The 20,140-nt window shown below is 36.1% G+C and overlaps 1 protein-coding gene across 8 annotated transcripts in view; it reads left to right on the top strand.

The window, feature by feature from the left end:
* The window catches only part of LOC121329036 (transmembrane and coiled-coil domains protein 1-like), a 37,846-nt gene extending 18,743 nt beyond the window's left edge, over positions 1–19,103 (top strand). For 6 of the 8 annotated variants that reach the window (XM_041274277.1, XM_041274279.1, XM_041274275.1 and 3 more), the window contains 3 exons: positions 13,230–14,140; positions 16,206–16,341; positions 17,273–19,103. In XM_041274277.1, coding sequence (XP_041130211.1) covers positions 13,230–14,140; positions 16,206–16,341; positions 17,273–17,587 — 1,362 coding nt within the window. In that variant the 3' untranslated portion in view covers positions 17,588–19,103. Of the gene's footprint in view, positions 1–7,888; positions 8,611–9,534; positions 10,094–13,229; positions 14,141–16,205; positions 16,342–17,272 lie in introns of those variants that run through there. The other 2 variants (XM_041274282.1, XM_041274280.1) reach the window with 2 other exon arrangements.
* The last annotated feature ends 1,037 nt before the right edge of the window (positions 19,104–20,140 follow it).

Here is a 20,140-nt window from a genome sequence, read left to right as displayed (position 1 = left end):
TACACCTGCTTGAAACCAGGTTTTTCATGATTATCTATGTTTTTAACTGTATAAACTTGTCTATAAACACTTAATATTTCATTATATGATACATGTACTTATATAAGCTGATAATCATAAGTGAATTGCATTCAAAAATTTAATTTTTAAATGAAAATGTAAATCTTGTCAATTTCAATTAAATGGTCACCCAAAGCAAAGGAATTTTAGTCTGAAGCCCAAGTCAGTTAAAACAATGAACCCAAAGGTAATGGGTTCCTAACAGTGAATCCTACTGTAGTTGTGGAAGGATGGGAAAATAATGTAAGTAAAACTGGTGTAAAAATCACTGTGGTGTTTACAGCAAGACAAATAACATGAATTGTTTTCACTGGCTGACATATTTATGTGTATATTTCTGTGTGGAACGAGAGTCTAGGATGTGATATCTCGGAAGGAAGTTGCAGTCGGCTGTGCCTTCAATGCGGCTTTATGACCTGTGATACTTCCTGTTCTTTGGCGCTGCTTATTCAGATGACTCGATACCCTATTTTCACTGTACCACATCTCACACACCTTTGCAGACATATCTTGTTTCCTGTTGTGTATAAATACTGTATTCTATTTAAATTGTTTACATACTGAATCGCAGACTAACACCTGCTCACCCATAAATGTATCAAGGCTTTGTAGCTGTGTCTGTGAAATATCATTTTTGTATATGGGTTGTTTCATTGTTGCAGACACCTACGGCTAGTGCCTGTTGGTTTGTAGGTAACACTTTTAGCAAAGCAAAATTAATTTGTTTTATATTTTTATGCTTTTCCTTTAAGTAAATTATTCCAGTTTAGTTTCTGCTTGAAATGACTTGCAAGCACAAAAAAATCATCTGAATTGCCCCAGGGTTACAAAGTGATTTATTGGCTGAGCAGCTCTAACTTCTTCCTTCTTCCCTGCTCCATCTACCATGACCCTCTGCTCCCCTCGCTGTGCACTTTGAGCATTGCAGAGCTTCTCTGAGCTTCAGACTGCAGGAACATATCCATTTCCTTCACAGAAATACAGAGTGACTAATAGAATTGTCCAGCAATGGACTTCTACAGTGTGCAGGCAATGGATTCACAGGATCAGCATGCTTCTACTGATGCTTTGTGCATTAGAGTCTGGAAGTTATTTTCATAGAAAGTGCATTTAATCACCATACACAAAGAGCTAGTTTGTACCTGTTATTAAAAAATAAATAAAAAATCATGTCAACTTTGACTTCATTTGAGACATTTTTGAGACCCAGAATTCCTGATGCTGTAGGTTCTACTGGGACCCTCCTACTGGATTTCCCAAGGAGTCCTTTATTTGGTAGACCCTGCCAGGAGGAACATTGGTTGAGGATCAGTGTGTAGTCATTTTCTCTAACTACTACATGCAATGAGTTCAATCAGCCACACCAAGGTTTGGTTTTGTGCTTTACTGCTAACATCAACCCCTGCTTCATTATTTCGCAATGCAATCTATTGTTTAGTTTTTCCTGTGCTGTAACGAATGACCTTGTGCATTTTAGAAACAAAGCAAATTCACTGAATTAAAGCATTTGAAAAGTATGTTACAGATATTGTCAGTGACAAATTTCGGATAAGTTAACCCAAAACAGAACTGAGCACTAATAGTGTGATGTAGCTGCCAAATTGTATTTAAAAATAATCGCAAGGAACCTGGTAAAATAGTTTAGTTCATTGTGCTAATGTGTACATACCTTTAGGATGGGGTGAGACCAATTCAATTATAGTAGCTTTAATATTGTTACTGTTTTTTCTTCTCCACTGTAATAATATCTGCAGTTTTTTAGAGACAGACTGCAGCCTCAGTTTGTTACAGTTCCTCAGTGTTTTAGTATGGGTTCAGGCTCGACTACACGGTCTCTAGGAAAATATACATGCAGTGATTGGAGAGCATGAGGAGAAATAAGTATTGTGACTGGATTGGCACAATCAAAAACTAAATTGAATCTGCTCTGTTTATTGCATGAATTGGCATTTTTCTAAGTCTAAGCTAAGTCTTTTACATTGGGCTCTTTGTTCTCATTGCCAGGTCAATTCCAGTAATTTCCCAGCAGTAGTTCATGGGTTAATCACTGCTATTTATTTTCATATAATGTTGATTACATTGGTAACCTTATGATTTAGCAACTTGCTTTTTTATCAACTTTCTTACTTAGCAAGATACTAAAAAAATGCTGAAGTTTAAAAAAAAAATGTGGATGCCATCCACAGATACCCACACAACACTAAATCATTGCTAAATAGTGCTTATAGGTTGCACATACAGTACTACACATGTCCACATTATGAGCTGCCTGTGTCCTAAATTAAGTTTTTTGATTATAGTTTAAACTTGTGAGGATTATGCACTCTGCAATGAAACCTTTTATTTTCCCATGTTACCAAAACAAACAAAAATGTGGTGTTCTAGAGCTGATCCATGCCCTAATCTGCACCTAAGAAGATCAGCAGTATTGTTATGAAAACAAAGTTGCATAAAACAAATGCTTAGCTAGATTTGCTTAGTTTGGTTATGCAATTGCCCCTTTTGACTGCAGACAAAGCTTTGGAACATGCTTGATCCCCTTTTGATTCCCTGGTAAGAAAAGAACAGCTTATGAGAGCTAATTCCCAGCATTTCAGTACAGTTCTGTGTCACAGCATTCCTTTACATTCTCATTCACATAACATGTCCTTCTTAACCCAATATGCCATGGCCATGGAAACAGCAAAATAGCCCCCTACCCCTGAACTGCATGTTGTCAGGGGTCACATCAACCATTATATTACACATTTTAACAGAGTAGCACAATGTTTTATTTTTCTGGTCTAAGTCTGGAGTGTAAGCAGTTAGATGCAGTTGTTGTTGTCTTATGTAGCACCTTTAAAAATGACTTTAACTCAGAGCTTGAACTTTTCCGTTTACTTTTTAGGAGTGCCCAATAATACATCACATACCTGTTTTGAGTCGTCTCGAGTTCTTCTTTGAGACATCATGAAACCACTTTATTGTGCAAGTTTCATTCTTTGCCACTTAATGTTACAACTTGCATTCAATGTAGTGTGTGTTTTAGACCATCTGCATTAACACTACCTATGTGACAGTGCTGAACAATGCTGAGTCCACGAGCCGCCTTACCAGCATAAACCGTTATTCGTTATGAGCCCCAAAGGTCCTTATTGGAGAACTGTGTCTATAAGGACGGTTATGACTAGGTCTACCTAAATTGCGATTTCGCAGAAATCGTGAAATTAAGGGGTCACCGCGAAATTCACCTCTTTTAGGGGCCAGTGCATATGAACAAGTACGGAGAGAAAAAAAAAAGAAAACATCGTTTAAATGAACTACTGCAAAACACAAGCGACACAAACTACGTATCTTCCTTTGTAGTATTCTTTCACCATCCTGTGTGCATTGCACTTAAGTAAAAAAACAAACAAAAAACGTTCACAAATAACATTTGCAAAAAAAATTCTCAGAAGAGTTTAACGTTGTTGTTTACTATTCAAATGACAACAAAGTTTTAATCAGCCTATCAGTGTGTCTTTACTGCTTTTCTGTGACCTGTACTGTGCAGTAGGGGGTGGCACAAAAGTTGGTCCTGCATAGTTTTAATTTAGATTGCTAAAATCGAGTTTTCAGCATTGGAGGTAAAATAGTATTCTTGGACAACAGAAAAAGCTAAATATATTTCGGCTGATGATAGTTTCAAGATATTTCCCAAATAGGGATGAAACGATTTTTCGGTAGTATGGTATGTCGTGATTACGAATATTCACAATAATCGTATCGTTAACATTTTTTAATTGTTCAATAATCAGATGCTTTTGTCTCCAAATAAGGGTAAAATCATCGGGGTGTACCAGGGCTGCTATGAACGCCCTACCTTGCTATTTACAGTATTTCTACCAGACAAACAGTGGGTGTGCTCTTGTTTTCCTGCTTGTGTTAACTAGCATCTGATTTGCTGGTCCCATCCTACCAGCGAATCAGTTTTGAAAATTCTTCGTAAGTATGCCCCTCTGTGTATTCAATGTGAAAAAACCAAAAAAAAAATGTTTTAGGCCGGGATTTCTGCATTGTGTTTCACAGATAATAAGTTAGGTGGTACAGTATTAACAAAATGCAATGTGTGATGATGCAGCTGTTACTGAATTAAAAAAATAAAAAAAATAAAAAAAAAATTGTAAACTTGTTTCTAGTTTATATAGCTTACATTCCAAAGGACAGTAATCTGTTTGGAATACATGTTTTAGTAACACTCCCCTTACTATGTTAAAACTCCTAGGCTTGTTGCGAATGTTGTGTTTTCTTTTTCTCTTGACGCTACCCAGGCGTAATTACCCCACACATTCAGTTGCTGTGCGCACGCTTTTACTGACCTGCAATGATATTAAAATGATAACGTACAGTGTATGGTACAATCATTGATATTTACTAGAATGATTATACTTTGTGTGCCCAATTAATCGATTGCTATTTTGAGGTTTAACTGACAGCGCTAGTGTGTACTTTCACTACAAAAAACATATATAGCGGGGAAATACAGGACCATAGGATGCACGAATGTGACAAAAGCACAACAACGAAAGCAGGAGCAACTGTCCGTGAAATACGTAAATTTAACTCAACTGATCAGTTACGAAGAATAATATGACAGTGACAATGGATGTATACATAAAAGGTGTTTTATTAATCTTCAACAGCATATTGTGACATAATTGATCTGCTTCTATGTTTATGAAACAATGTATTTACATATGAATAGCTCATTTCTAAATGACTGTCTAAGAAACTGGAAATTAAAAAAAAGAACTAGCTTAAGTAGCTATGCTTATTAGAAGGTTAAGGAGGAAGCTGTGTGAAGACAAGGTTTACAGAGGCTGTTCAGCAACTGATCCAAGAAGGTGGAATGTACTTCAGCAATCTGCACAGCCAGACAGAATGCAGTCTGAGCTTTACAAAGGGGTTTTGGTGCCACCTACTGTATACAATGCTAAATTAAACCTTTTAATTGATACCAATGTACATTCGGTAGATTTAGGTCATCTACCTTTTCATTACACTGACAGCATTTCATCTGACAGCTCTTAATTTAGTATAGACAGCTGTGGGGATATGTATGTATATTACTGACATATTTGGTTGATTTAACATGGCATTTCAATCAGCATGGCATTTCAGTCCCTCCATTCAATCCCTCCATAATACAAATATAGTTAGACAAAATGTGATCAAGGTCAATGTCTAGCATATCTATTGGTAAGGAATGACGGCACTGGGCATTTCAGCATCTCTTGCTTTAAACTTGAGTTTTTTGTGAAAATGTATAGGTGTTTTTTTTTTTTATCATTTCCGATAGGTATAAGTAAAATGTATATACTGTAGGTTTGATTTAATTTATTTAAATTATACCATACAATAAATATCTAGAGTTAGCCAAAACAAGGAAACAGAAAGAACACTTTTCTTATTATATTGTTCAAAACATTACTCAGTCCATAGTCAACCCTGGGGACGACTTTCATCCAAATGCTACAGAATCATAAATATCAAAGGTGAATTAATCTATGAAATCAGACTTTTAAAAAATAAATAAATAAATAAATAAATCTTTAAGTAACTCATTGCAAATAGAGCAGATTGTGTTGTATGTATTTTACATATCAAATTCTAGATGACCAATTGAGTTTACTCTACAGCTGTGCAGACTGGCATGTTGGGATCACAGTGTACAGTCTCTTCCATTGTACTGGCCAAGCTGCTCCTTTCGTCTCTTGAACTGCCACATTCTGTTAATGAGATACAGTGCGTCTGGATCCGGTCCCAGTAGACCCCCAAGTCTAACTGCAAAATTGAATTTTACTGGGTTCTTCAGAATGGTTCCTGCAGTTGCTTTTGAGATGTCATATTCTATTGACAGCAAGCACAGCTCCAATGCAGCAAAACAAATAGAAATGGACAGGTGCCATTGCCTGCTAGCCTAGCCTTAAGCAGCCGAATCTCTGTCTTGTGAGTAACATTCTCTTTTATGAATGTTATTGCATGCTGTAGCTATTTCTATACCACCTTAAAACCATTGGGGTATCTGTATAAATCTTTAATTTGAACGATGATGGTTTTTACATCCTAAGAATATGCTATTGTATCTAATCACCTCCACCATTAGAAAGACAGAAATAACTGCTTAACCTAGAAATATTGTACATGATTTTCTTTATTTATGAAAGGTACTGACACGGTATACGGCTCACTGCCAAGCAGTGATGTTTGAGGACATTCATATACAGTATAGCCATGACAAATTTATAAAAGTGCACAACATTACAATTTTGCACAGTATTTTGAATGCAACAGCTTTGGTCTTCCTACAAAACAAAAATGCTTTCTGATTTCTGGTGCTAAGCATTCAGTATTTTTTGCCTCTTACCCAATTGATACTGTAATAGATAACTGTGATGCAATTTTTATCTATGGCTGTAGTATAACTACATGTTTAGCTGTAAAAGTGTATAGCTGAGGGTATGTTTACATGGTTTGAGTCAGATTTGTGCTGTTGAATGGCTTTCTGTGCTCCGATTGGCTAAAATGACCTAGAGCGTTGTTTAAATACCAATATCTTGATAAATCCTCATCCAGTTGTCAGAAAACTTTATCGGGCTTGTCACGTTCTCTAAGATGAGTTCTAATCTTTTGTTTTCTGTGAAACCACCTGAACTGGATCCTTCTTTGAAGGAGTATTGAGGGTGTCATAAGACGTATGTCAGTACTTACCCCAGATATATCTTTGAAACTGCTCTTCACTTGTTTTGAAAAACGTTTCTAAACTTCAGCATTTGCACAGAGTAAATGTATGTTTTTTAAATTAATAATTACAATCTTCAAACTGTTTTAGGCAAATTTAGCTGGCTGTACTCATAATTCAATTTTCATAAAATATGTACTAAATTCACAAAATAAATAAGTACAGCAAATAAATAAGATGCTACATACCTCACACATTGTTGAACTAAAGCTGTAAGTGCATGAAAATATATCATTTTTAAAAAATATTTATCGCCCTGTATACTGTAATAATAAAAAAAAGCACTGAAAGGTGTGATAGTTTTGGTAGTAAAATTAAACACCAGAATGCCACAGCCGGGCGCGATCCATTTCAATTTTAAGAGCAAATTGATTTTATAATTGACAAGTTATTTTTTGTCTCTGTTGGCTACTGCACTTGTATAGTTTTCTATACTGGGCTTAATGTATTTGTTAGGGTTAACTAACAGCACCTTATAAGATTTGAAAGACTTCAAGACTTCAATCATGTCTTTCCTAATTCTTTGTTCCATGCTGAAAAGATTCAGTTTTACACATACAGATAATAAAAAAAAAAAAAAAAAAAAAAAAAAAAAATCTTGCTACAGTTGATTTTGTTGTCCATATGTATTCACACGTTAAAATAATTCATTAATTTGTTCAGTGTCCTCAAAGTTTTTTTTTTTTTTTTTTTTTTTTTTTTTTTGGGGGTTTTGTAGAATTGTTTATTTTCTAAATTTATTTTATTTATTTATTTATTTATTTTACACAAAATAAATGCACAGCAGTTTATGATACATATTCTAATACATACAATTGCTGGTTTCAAACAATTGAGAAATAAATAAAATAATAATCGTAGCCTTGTTGATTATTTACAATTAGTTTTGAAGTTTTGCCAGCAGCTTGACTCAGAGGTAAACCATCACTTTTCTCAGCTTCCATTGCTTCAGCTCCTCATCAGTGTTTTTTTCTTGGTTGGTTATGTAGTGCTTTTAGCAGTTGGGCTCCCTGCCCCCTTTACACACTAATTGGTTGTGAGCTGTAGAAAAATAACACTCTCTTGTTAGTAAAGTCATATGAACCTCTAATCTCCAAGGGGGTTTAAGATAAAGAAACCTTGTGAACTTTCTCTTTCGTATTTTCATTCTGTGAAGCAGCGTCGCCTAATTCAGCACACCACAGTGTGAACAAAGACCTCTTATTGGAGCTAAAATGACTGGAGACAGCAGGCGATAGATACTGAAGAACGTATCTGTGTGAACAGACCGCCTCACCCAGTATGGGTTTTTTTGTTGTTTTTCACTGTGATAGTTAATTTCCTCATTTTCTTAAACAAACGCCTACATTTAGTTCAATTTTTTCCAAAGGGACTTTATTCACTTTGAGATCACTTAATACAAATGCTTATTCTGAAGAAAAATTATTTCTGCATTTTGATTCTTAAGCCAGAGAATCTGGATATTATGCATGATGTTCTCTTAAAAACCTTGAGATGTCATATTACTGTCGCAGCACGAACGACAAGGCAATTACTATACTGACGTGAGCAGCTATTGGGAATAACATACAGAAGTCTGCGATGCAACTGGTTTATATGGACAGTGGCTGCATTAGGCAGCATTATAGGGCTTGCTGGGGCGGATGTTCTCTAAAGCCATGTTTGGTGTGTTGTACTGTGAAAGCCATGACCCCTGATTCACAGGACCCAGAGAGGAAGGACAGTCAGCAGCCTTTGTGAATGGAGTGCAAGCAAAGTGAGCCTTGCTCATGGAAGCCATTCTGAATCTGGTATGCACACTAATGTATTTAGTAGTGGCCTTGAAGTCTTAAGCTGCATTGTTATAAATCTTAAAATTATATTCTTTAAGTGCACTCACCCTTATACAAGCATAATGTGCAATGCATAAATCATTGTTCTATGTTAACCATTAAGGAGATTTTGTATTTTTATGTTAATATTATATTAAAATTTTTAAAGACAGTCTAATTTTCCAGGTTTCCGTAGCCTACTAAAGTCTTTACAATAGACCCTTTTACAGATGGATTTACACTGTTAATAATGCACAGTTTCATTTTCATGTTGTGTAGCTGTATAGTATATATATATATATATAATATATATATATATATCTATATATATATATATATATATATATATAATATTTATATAAATTTTTTAGATCTAAAATCTAAGGTATTGTTGCAAGAATGTATTATTTTTATGAAACAATTTAAGTAAAATGTGGCTTTATGTAAATATTTATGTAAATGTAAGGACGCTTAATGTACTTAGTTTACCATGAATGTGAGATTTATTCCTGCTGTTTTATTAGACTCCTTGTGAATACATCAGTGTGGTGTAAGGGTTTCATCATTGCATTGGGTGGGGAGTGTCTTTGAAAGAGTTTAATTTAAACACAGATGGGAGTTAGTTTACTGTGAAGAATTTCATTGAACTGTTTCACAATCAAACAGTATACTAATTACTTACTGTTTAGTAAGATAGTGTATTGTTTTACATACAGCACTGTAGATGATAGAGGTAAAACTTAATGTAAACTGATGTAATTTAGTGTTAAAAGCTCTGTAATTTAAAAAGGTAAATCACATTTCAAGCATACGTTGAAGGTAAAATATAAAACCGAAGAAGCAGATTTGTTCTTATAAAAAAATTCTCTCACCAAGATTTTAAAATAAACACCTATGTAGTATTTTAATGAAATGGGGAATGTATAGAATTACAGTAAATCTAGGAGCATGCATCTGATATTTTTGCTTGAACACTCTAAGCAACTATTAAAATAACAAACCAAGTGAAATACCTGGAGCTGTGTCTTCAAAAGCCAGAAAATATAAAACAAGGCATGTATAACATTTCTATACAGAGGTTAACAAGATGTCCATGCAGGCATTTTTTTCAGAACTGAATTATCCTTCATAACATGTAGGTGTTTGTGCGTGAGACCTGGTTGTTTCCCACAACCGGGCAGCCCCCACATTGCACTCCAAGCACAGCAGCATTGCATTTGAGTCGTCGGCTGTGAGCTGCTCGCTTGGCAAAGCCACAGTGATGGCTCAGCTCGGCGCTGTAGGCTGTTGCGTGGATCCAGCAGCTCTGTCAGGAGCCAGAGAGGACAGTGGGAGCTGAGTGGTGACAGGCACCTCGAGGGCCAGGAGATGCAGGGGCCATGCAGCAGCAGCAGGAATGTTTATGTGCTCTTCTTGCTTCACATGTACTTGCTGTGAAAAACAGATTTGGGACTACTCAGAGGTGAGCTGCAGCTTACAGGTTCAGGACAGTTACTGCAGCTGCAGATTTTACACAGTCTGCAGTATGTACTGAACAGTTTGTATTTTATATATTCAAAACATAATGGAAATAAACACGTATGTGTTTGTCTATCTGGTAGATTGATAGATTTTAATTGACAATTTTGTAATGAAAGGTAGTGGGAGGATTTTGAACTAATATAATGTTTCAAAACAGGTGTTGCTGTATGTATTTTTGTCAATTTTTTTTTTTTTATTAATTTATATACAATAATTTTCTTACTGTAATGAAACTTCTTTTGCACAAATTATTGAGTGTATAATAATCTAAAGGTATACAGAGTCTGTCTGGCTGACTGTTTTATTCTTTAATGACTGTACCTATGTCAGTTTACATTTTTATCTTGTGAACAACTTGGCCCAATGGTGAGGAAATTTGATGAGAGGTTATTGAGTCATAATCTGGGTTTATGTGCAGGCAGTCTTTAGAAACGGCCATTTCTAATTCTCATTTATTGTAGTTTCAGTTTTGACTTGCTGGTACAGTACAGGCATTCGTAGAGTGCAACCCTGACAAGAATCAACTTTACTGTCAGTAATGTCGATATAATGGCTTCAGCATTCAGCTATGACCAATAAGTTTTGCATCACCAGAATGTTAGCATTGACACATTATTTAAAATATATATATATATATATAGTTTTTTTTTTTTTTTTTGTTGTTTAACATTATGTAGTCAAAGAAACTACAAAAAGCTAGCACAAGCCTTAATAATAGTACAGTATTCGTGATAATTTCGAAATGTCGATTTATTTTTATTTTTCTGGTGATGCAGAACTTTTAGCTGTATAACTCTGTATTTTAATATGATGTTTGCTGTGAAATCGTAAACACTTGATTGATGAATCGTTTTACAGCTTTGTTTACGCCTGTTACTCGTAAAGTACTGACGCTCTTGATTGAGACAAGTTACTGAACAAAACGAGGGAAGGGGGAGGAGAGACTCTAGTTTTAAGGTAGAACTCTGTGCATATTATGGGTGGTGTAATGTCACTCCATTGGCCCAGGCTCTGTAGAATAACGCCCATTGTGCGAGGAAACCCACAGCGAGAGAGAGAGACTTTTTTGACTCTTAAGGTTCTTTATGAAATCATTGCAATTAAAATCCATTCAATAACAAAAATGTAAAACACAACACAGTTAAGATACTTGCTGGCTCCAGGGAAACCTCCCCAGGCAACAGCATAAAATCCTAAAAAACATAACGTTCTCCTTTAAAAACAGATTTTAACCAAATAAAAGGTAAATAAAACCAAAAAACTATATTAAAAACATCTAAACAGTGCTTTTCCTGTAAAAACAGATTAAACCCAAAGTAAAAACAATAAAACCAAATACAATTAAAACTAGAAGTTAAACAGCAGCTCTCCCTCCTCACTCAATGAGCACAAGGCATCTGCCACACACTACCTCTCCTGAAAGCACTCCAGGTTACTGACCATTGTAAAATAATTAAAATCCACCATTACCCAGCTAACTACTAAAATACGAAAAAGTCTGATAACATCTATTAGTCCTGCCTCTAAAATCATATTTTTCCTGGATTTTAAAATGTGGTTAAAATTTTACATGTTTAGTTTTTTTATTTATGAATTAATCATCAGAAAATACATTCGCAGTCATTGCTCGGCACCAAGAATTACTTTCAAACCACTAGGCACGTTCTACTATATTGTTTTGAAGTGTAATCCTTCCTCTAGGTAGACGACTGTCAAAGACTAAAACACCATGAAAAATCTCAAACTAATTGTTTCAGGAGGGAGATATGACGTGTCGAACCCTAGTGGCCATTTCTAGTGACTCAGAAACCGGTACAATATGCTGGTCACTTCAAAAAATATAAGCGTGTCATCGTGGGATAATAATCGGATACAAAATGAAATATTGTGCAAATGCAGAAGGTAACGTATTCCTCTAATACTCCACTATCAATAGAAGTTTCAATATAAAAATGTTATAATGCAAAGTATTTTTTAAGGAATTACGTGAAATGCATGTTCTTTTGCAAGTGCCATTTTAAATTAGTGCATTTCTTACACATTGCAATTTTATATATGAAAACCATTTGATGTCCAAGCATAGTTCATATTAATCACTTGTACAATACTGTTTAAAAAAAATGCAAGCTAATAATACATGCATTAATTTCAAAGAAATAAGATAAATGTGCAGATATTGACTTCACTTTGTTATCGAACCAATCTGAAATACATAAAGTATTAAAAAGAAACAAAAACAATGGAATTTTTTTTAAATTACTTGACAGAGAGATGACAGCAATGGTATGGAATGATATAATTTTGTTTTGACGAAATGTTGTGATAATGCATCTTAATACTCATGCGTTTGCATTTCCAGAAGTATTGTATTTCTCTATTCATGTTTATAACTTATCCAGTGTAATTTTTTTTTTTTTCTTAATTATTTTTTTGGAATTGCTCATAAGTATTTGAGCCAAGCTGATTACACATATTAAGGCAGAGACTGTTCTCAGTTTTGCTTTGTATTGAGCAATAAAGGTTCATATTTTTTCTCCATTTTGTTTGATGTTACAAAGTGAAAATATATCCAGGATACATTGTCATCAAAATAACAGTGCAAGGACTATATTCTCAATGATGCCATTGATATAGCACATTTCATTGAATCTTGAGTATCTCCTGAAATTCTGGATGGTGAAAGTTAATTACCTCATGACACAATGATACACCTGTGAAATTAAATACATGTATTTATCAGTTGAGATCAACTGTCACACAGTAAAGCAACAGTTACTGATTAAAACATTGTTAAAGATGGTAATTCCTGTTTTCCAGAAACATCTTCTCCTATTACAGAATAAATGCAAAAAATATTGCAAAATATTTGGCTTTGTTGTGAGGTAATGCATAATCTTTCTTTCAGTTGCATTTTGGGTTTCTTTTGATACCAAGGGACCCAATACATGTGTTTTGGGTATACGGGGGATTCTCCCTTTATTTATTGTCCAGTTAGGTTTTAGGTTTGATGCAACAAGTTAAAAATGTGGCCCTCAAACAGCTCAATATCTAAAACATTTATTTTCCTCCTTGAATAGATCGAACGCTTGGAGGTGAGCAGCCTAGCACAGACATCCAACGCTGTAGCCTGTAGCATCGATGGCAACATCAGCGTGGATGGAGTGGACAGCACTCCGGACCCCCAGCGAACAAAACTGGCTATCACTCACCTGCAGCAGAAGGTCCTCAAGCTGACTGAGCAGATAAAGATCGAGCAGACTGCCCGTGACGACAACGTGGCAGAGTACCTGAAGCTGGCCACCAATGCAGACAAGCAGCAAAGCGCTCGCATCAAGCAGGTGTTTGAGAAGAAGAATCAGAAATCGGCCCAAACCATCCAGCAACTGCAGCGGAAGCTTGAACACTACCATCGGAAGCTGCGCGAAATCGAACACAACGGCATCCCCCGGCAGCCCAAGGATGTGTTGCGGGACATGCACCAGGGCCTGAAGGGCGTTGGAGCCAAGGTGACTGGGTTCAGCGAGGGCGTGGTGGACAGCGTTAAGGGGGGGCTGTCCAGTATCTCCCAGGCCACACACTCAGCAGCTGGGGCGGTGGTCTCCAAGCCAAGGGAGATTGCATCACTCATCCGCAACAATATCTCCGGCCTGAAGGACTCAGACGAGTCTCAGTGTGAGGATGGGACCAATACTCTGAGCCTCTGCAGCAACCTGCAATCCAGTCTTAAATATGGTAGTGAAGACGACTGCTCAAGTGCCACCTCGGGCTCCGCGGAGGCCAACAGCACTGCAGGGGCCCCCGGGGGACCCCCCAGCTCCAAAACAAACACACTGGACAGGCAAAGCTCAGGGTTTGAAACTCTTTTTCACGAGATTCAAGATATCCGGGACATCCAAGATAGACTGGAGGAATCTTTTAAAAACTTAAAAACTCACTACCAGAGAGACTACACTCTTATAATGCAAGCACTACAGGAGGAGCGCTACAGGTAATTGTAATTCTGTACATTAGATAATGGAGGCTTCACTCAGTTTACCTCTGCAGGGCCTGTTGTCTGAATAATATTCTACCATAAAGGTCCCTACTTGCTTCTTGCAATTGTGTTCAATTCAAGTCAACAGTATTTGACACTTGTGGTGTACAAATCAATTTCTTACCAGGGGTATTTGAACTTTATGATATGGAGAAATAATTCAACCATTATACTTTTTGTGTGGTTGTTCTGCCAAACGCAAACCATAAAATAAGGTTGCAGTATTTGGGGGACATTTTTATGTAATTTTCCTGTTCCTTACAATCTTGGCGTGGATATAGTGGAGGTGGCCATACGTATGTAAACGTGACCTGTTCTCCCACAATGGGGAGAAGGGATTGGCTTGTTGAAAAGTAACTGACTAGAGAAATTACAGGAGTAATAAACATGTAACTGTCTTACTGAATTGATTACTTCATTAATGCAGGAAAATAGCCAGAACATTATGGAGGGGTTTGACTGCTTGCACCTCAAGTAGCCTAAACATTTCCAGAAGGTAGAAAATAAATAAATCAGTATTTACATGTGGAGATAAGGCAGATTCAGGAGATTACATACTCATCTACTTTATGGTGGGTTTGAATTTCAGCACAGGATTGTGGGAATCGTGCATTTTCCAAGTTGCTCCCATATATCTGCAACTTTCAGTGCAGGAAAATCCCGCAGAGATATTTTAAGACACCAAGCTACTGTATTTTTCACCCAATTGAGAATGCCTGAAACGCTACAAAAATCTCTACGGAAATGGGTGTCAGTGACAAAACCACTTTGAGCCGCATTCTGAGTAGTTATGCTTAAAATAACTAAAAGTCATGCTGGATGTTTTAAGTGCTGCAAGACTTTATTCTCTCATACATGATTCTGGGCCTCTATAAGGATTATAGAAACTCAGTACACTGCAGTAAGTAAACAGTTTTGCAAGCGGTGAGTTTCGCTTTAACTCTTAACTCAGCCCTATTCATTTTGGGGCGCCAGCGCATCGAAGGTTACACGTATATTATTCAGGCACTGTAAAAGCCACCTACCTGGCTTGTTTAAAAGTACAGACTCTGGGCTTTCCAAAAGACATATTCAGTGTGTGTATGCGCTACTCCTAGCCGGAACTACGATCGCCTAAAGTTAAGCCTCATCATGTCACCGAGTTCACAGCTTTAGGTTTTGTTATGAGTCTATTGCTCCATCATTTTAGCAGCTAGACTGAAAGCTTAGAAGCTCAGCTTCCCCCCCCATGTTCATTTCATATTGAGGTTCAATAGTGCAGTTTTACTTTTTTTTTTTTTTTTTTTTTTAGTATGCCTGATCCTGTTGTAACTTATGTAATATAAAAGAAAATTTTGTGGCCTTGCATCTGAAATGTTAAATGCTTGCAGTACAAACTGTCCAATAGTTAAACATACATAAATGAATGAAAAACAGGCGGAAATAGGGCTGAGTCTAAAGAGTTAAAAAAAAAAAAAAACATTGGAGCTCTTGTTAAAAAGAAACACCTTTTTCTTCTGCTGCAGCAAAAACTTCAAGTCAGGCAATGACAAAAGCAATGGAGAGTGAGTGCTCTGTCTCACAGTGATGAACAGCTAGGTCTCCTGAAAGCAGGTTATTTTAAAGCAACACCAGTGTGAATGCTGATGCAGTGAAATATATATATATTTTTTTTTATATGCAAAGTGCCTTTTCTTTTGTTGTTCCCCCCTAAAATTTTGGAATCCCCCGCATTGGCTGCAGCATAGGGGGAAATCCCCCCAGCACACCCAAAATGATTGTACGATAAACTACTACAATATTACACGCCTCTCCTTTTCTTTTTCCATCTTGCTGTTCTCTTTTGTACTTGCTACTTTACTTGATTCCTCCTTTCTCTTGTACAAGTTTAACTGTTTCACTCACAGGAATATTTACCTCACTGCCTTGTATTTATCTTCCTCTGCCTATATAATGTCCTAGTAATTCACACCTGTTTGATTAGTCAGTAACCCTTTTTGGCAGTTGTTCCCATTAATGACAGCCACACACTTTGTTGCAGATGTGAACGGCTAGAAGAACAGTTAAATGACCTGACAGAACTGCATCAGAATGAGATTCACAACCTTAAACAGGAGCTTGCTAGCATGGAAGAGAAGATTGCTTACCAGTCTTACGAGCGCACCCGTGACATTCAGGTCAGTATGGTCAGGGAACAAAAACTACATGGCAACAGAACATCTTGCTGATTTTCTTTCAGTATGTTAAAGCAACGCTGTTCAGCTTTCAGCTTACGTCTTGCAAACTGCAATGCTACAAAGCGTGTTTGTTGCACACACGGTTACTTTTTTTAAATGCATGTGAGAGTGACTCAAGTATCGCAAGGAAACCGACCATTTGAACAACCAGATCCAACCTGGCAGTACATTGTAAACCATGTTCTGTCATTTTATTTGTGGGAGACATATGTCCCCTGTACCTTAGAGTTACAGATTATATTTAGCTACGTTTGATGATTGTGAATTGCATCCTCTTCTCCTGGATTTTAAAATAGTGACTGGGGTTGATTTTGTTGTATGTTAAGTGTAGTCTATTAAGCACATTATACAGTACAATGGAGGTTATGATCAGGTTGTATACTCTTGACTGTGCAGACAAGCCCTCTGTTGGATTTTTTTTTTTCATAGTCTCCCCACCCTGCCCAGTATAGTCCACTAACATGCCTTGCGCATTCCAGGTTTGTTCTAGTTTGGTACTCCTATTTCATATTAGAATCCTGTATCACTTTACTCTCTGCTTTCTATGTTTTAACACATTAAGTATCCATTTACATATATTAATTTGGACATCCTCTGATGAGATTAAAATGTCTGTCAGTAAGGAGTTGAATAAATAAAACATTTCTATTCTACAGTGTTTTCATGCCCGTTACTGACATTTAACTTGCTTGCTTTTGAATTGAATTGCATTTTTAACAATGTAGGTCTACCCTTTCGTCCTTGTAAATTTTAAATTATTTTTACAAAAAGTTCAAATGTTTGTTTGCCTTGTATAATCTACCACGTTGTATATTGTACCATTTTGTTTGAATTTGGTAAATCCCTTTCACCTACTGTTGTCATCCCACAGGAGGCGCTAGAGGCCTGTCAGACACGTATCTCAAAGATGGAGCTGCAGCAGCAGCAGCAGCAGGTGGTTCAGTTGGAGGGGCTGGAGAACGCCACTGCCCGCATCCTTCTGGGCAAGCTCATCAATGTGCTGCTCGCGGTCATGGCTGTCCTGCTGGTTTTTGTCTCCACTGTGGCCAACTGCATGGTCCCCCTCATGAAAACACGCAACAGGACGTTCAGCACATTCCTTCTACTGGTTTTCTTTGCTTTCCTGTGGAAAAACTGGGAAGCAGTATCTGAATACTTAGAACGATTCTTATTGCCCCCTAGATGATGGTTATATAAAACTTGAAGAAGAGTGAATTTGTTTACATTTAGAGAAAAAAAAAGATTTCTTGCAAGGCACATCGCAATAGTGTGTATACTTATACATACATACACATGTAACATTTAGCTGAAGTAGAAGAGTGTATATAAGGAACATTTTCCAGCCTTTTTTGCCAAGAATGGAAACTGAAGTATGGTTTGAACTAAAGTTGCACTACAGATCTTACTGTGATAAACAAGCAGATTCCATGATTTTGAAAAAAAAAAAAATGTATTTCAAGTTCTCACAGTTGAGTCACTTGAGTTAACTTTATATTTCTGTCATAGTTTAAAATGCTAAACTGATTAAAACTAGGGATACAATTCTACACTGTACCATAATCAACCCATTTATTCACTCAAACAGATTAACATACTTGAAGAGTTGTAATACTCAGAATCTCAGTGCTTCCATGTTTTCTATTTAAAAAAAAAGGGTTTGTGTATTTTTTTTTTTCAATTTTTAAATAAAGTTGTTTTAAATTAAGTAGTGTTGTAGTTTATAATAGCCATCTTATTCGCAGAAGGTTAAAGGGCAACTAAGTGGACAAATGATTTTTTTGTTGTTGTTTTTTTTACGTCATGGTTGCTTTAAAAGGACCGTGTACAACATCCATGACTTGAATCGAGTCAGATGAGTGGCTACTACAGACCGTAGAGTCTGAGCTGACTTGCTTTTGAAACATGAAAGAGGTTGCAGAACATATTCGGAGTCTATAGTAGCAAATCACTTAAACCAGCAGCTGTGAATCAGGTGTGAATTACAATAAAAGATGGACATTAACAACACACAGGATGCACTGACACCCAGAAGGCATCTCTACCCTGATAGAAGCTGACTGCGGAATCATTTTCTAATCACTTTGTATCATTTCCGCTTCAGCACTTTAATAATCAGAAATTTAAAGCACTTCTGTGGCCTGATATAACAATCGTGTCTAACCTCCAGCTACACACTGTATGTTACACCAGCATACAGCCATTTAGCTTTCCATTAAAAATTTAGAGGGTTATGCATAAAAATAGACAGCATTTCCAGATTGTCTCATTAATATGCTTTTTATTTTTCCCCATCTGATTCGTAAAACCATTGTTAGGATAAATACAGTAACAGTTTACTGGCATGTTTTTTTGTTGACAAGTTTTCTATGACCAATGAAATGAAAGATCAAACAAAAGTGAGATGGCGGACGGCATAACCAAGGTTTTAAATTGGGAGTCTGATAGATAGATTGAGAGGGGCAGAGCAGAGGGGAGGAGCCCTAGCTCCTGACCGTCTATCACACCCCAAGTGTACATAACAAATTCTGTAGCACACCCAGACTAGCAAAACCCACTTTTATTACTGTATACCAGCAGTTTCCATCAAGATGATAAGTAGAGCACAGGCAACATTATTGAAAGCTACAATTCATGACATTAACACTTGACAAATAACTTTATATACAAATAGCGTATAATGTTCTTAAAAAAAAAAAAAAAAAAAAAAAAAAAAAAAAAAAAAAGGTCAAATTACAGACAATGAATAGATAGAATAAAGGTTATTTATTTCTCATCATCTGGTTCAGGTTCTTAAATGTTAAACATAATTACAATATTATATTATGTAAGAGCAGAGACCTGTTACAAATATTAATACCTTTGCAGAAAAAATAAAAATGAACCGAATAGTTCTATTTAGTGTTAAATGTTCAACAACTGTTTTACAGACCCTGAATCATGCTTACCAGGGCCGGTAAAAAACAGCTGTGGACAAAAGTTTTGCATCACCCTATATAATGAACACATTTTGCATCATAAAGTCAAATGAATCCTGCTAAATAAAGTAATGTTAACATATTGAATTACATGCTGCTTTAACAAAAAACTGACAAAAATGAAAAATGTGACATTTCAAAATCTAATCTAATCTAATGAAATACTGTACTACTATTATGGCTTCTAGAAGACTTGAGATATCATTTTTTTTTATTTTCTTTGATTACATGATGTTCTTACAATTTTTTTTTTTTTTTTTTTAAATTCAGTCTCAATCCTACAATTGTAGGTGATGCTAAACTTTTGGCCACAGTTGTACACTATAGTTGAATGTTTTATGTTAAGAAGAAAAGGAAAAAAAAAACCTGTGTTCAATTTATTTACATCATGCAACATTACACACAAATTAAAATGAGATATTTTTTTGTGGAGCTCATTGGGTAGACCAGATTTCTTATAAATAATTACCAGTACATCATAAAAAGAGAAAAGATCTTAATGTCATCCTGGTAAAAATGCAGTGACTGAAATGCTGGAATTTACTTCTGATAAAATGTGTTGTAACAACCTATTTCTTTTATCATAATATTAAGGCATTTTTAAAAACCTCTAGCAACCAACGACTATACAAGTATATAACGAGTGGTAACAATAAAACAAATCATGTTAAACAATCGTGCAACACCTGTGGTTCTGCATTCATCTCTCATCTGCACTGTGTTTAGTGCACTGGGTTTTCCAGTAAATCAGGACAGTTCAGAAA

This window comes from Polyodon spathula, chromosome 16 (assembly GCF_017654505.1).
Source record: "Polyodon spathula isolate WHYD16114869_AA chromosome 16, ASM1765450v1, whole genome shotgun sequence".
NCBI lineage: Eukaryota > Metazoa > Chordata > Actinopteri > Acipenseriformes > Polyodontidae > Polyodon > Polyodon spathula.
This window is presented reverse-complemented; position numbering and strand designations above follow the sequence as displayed.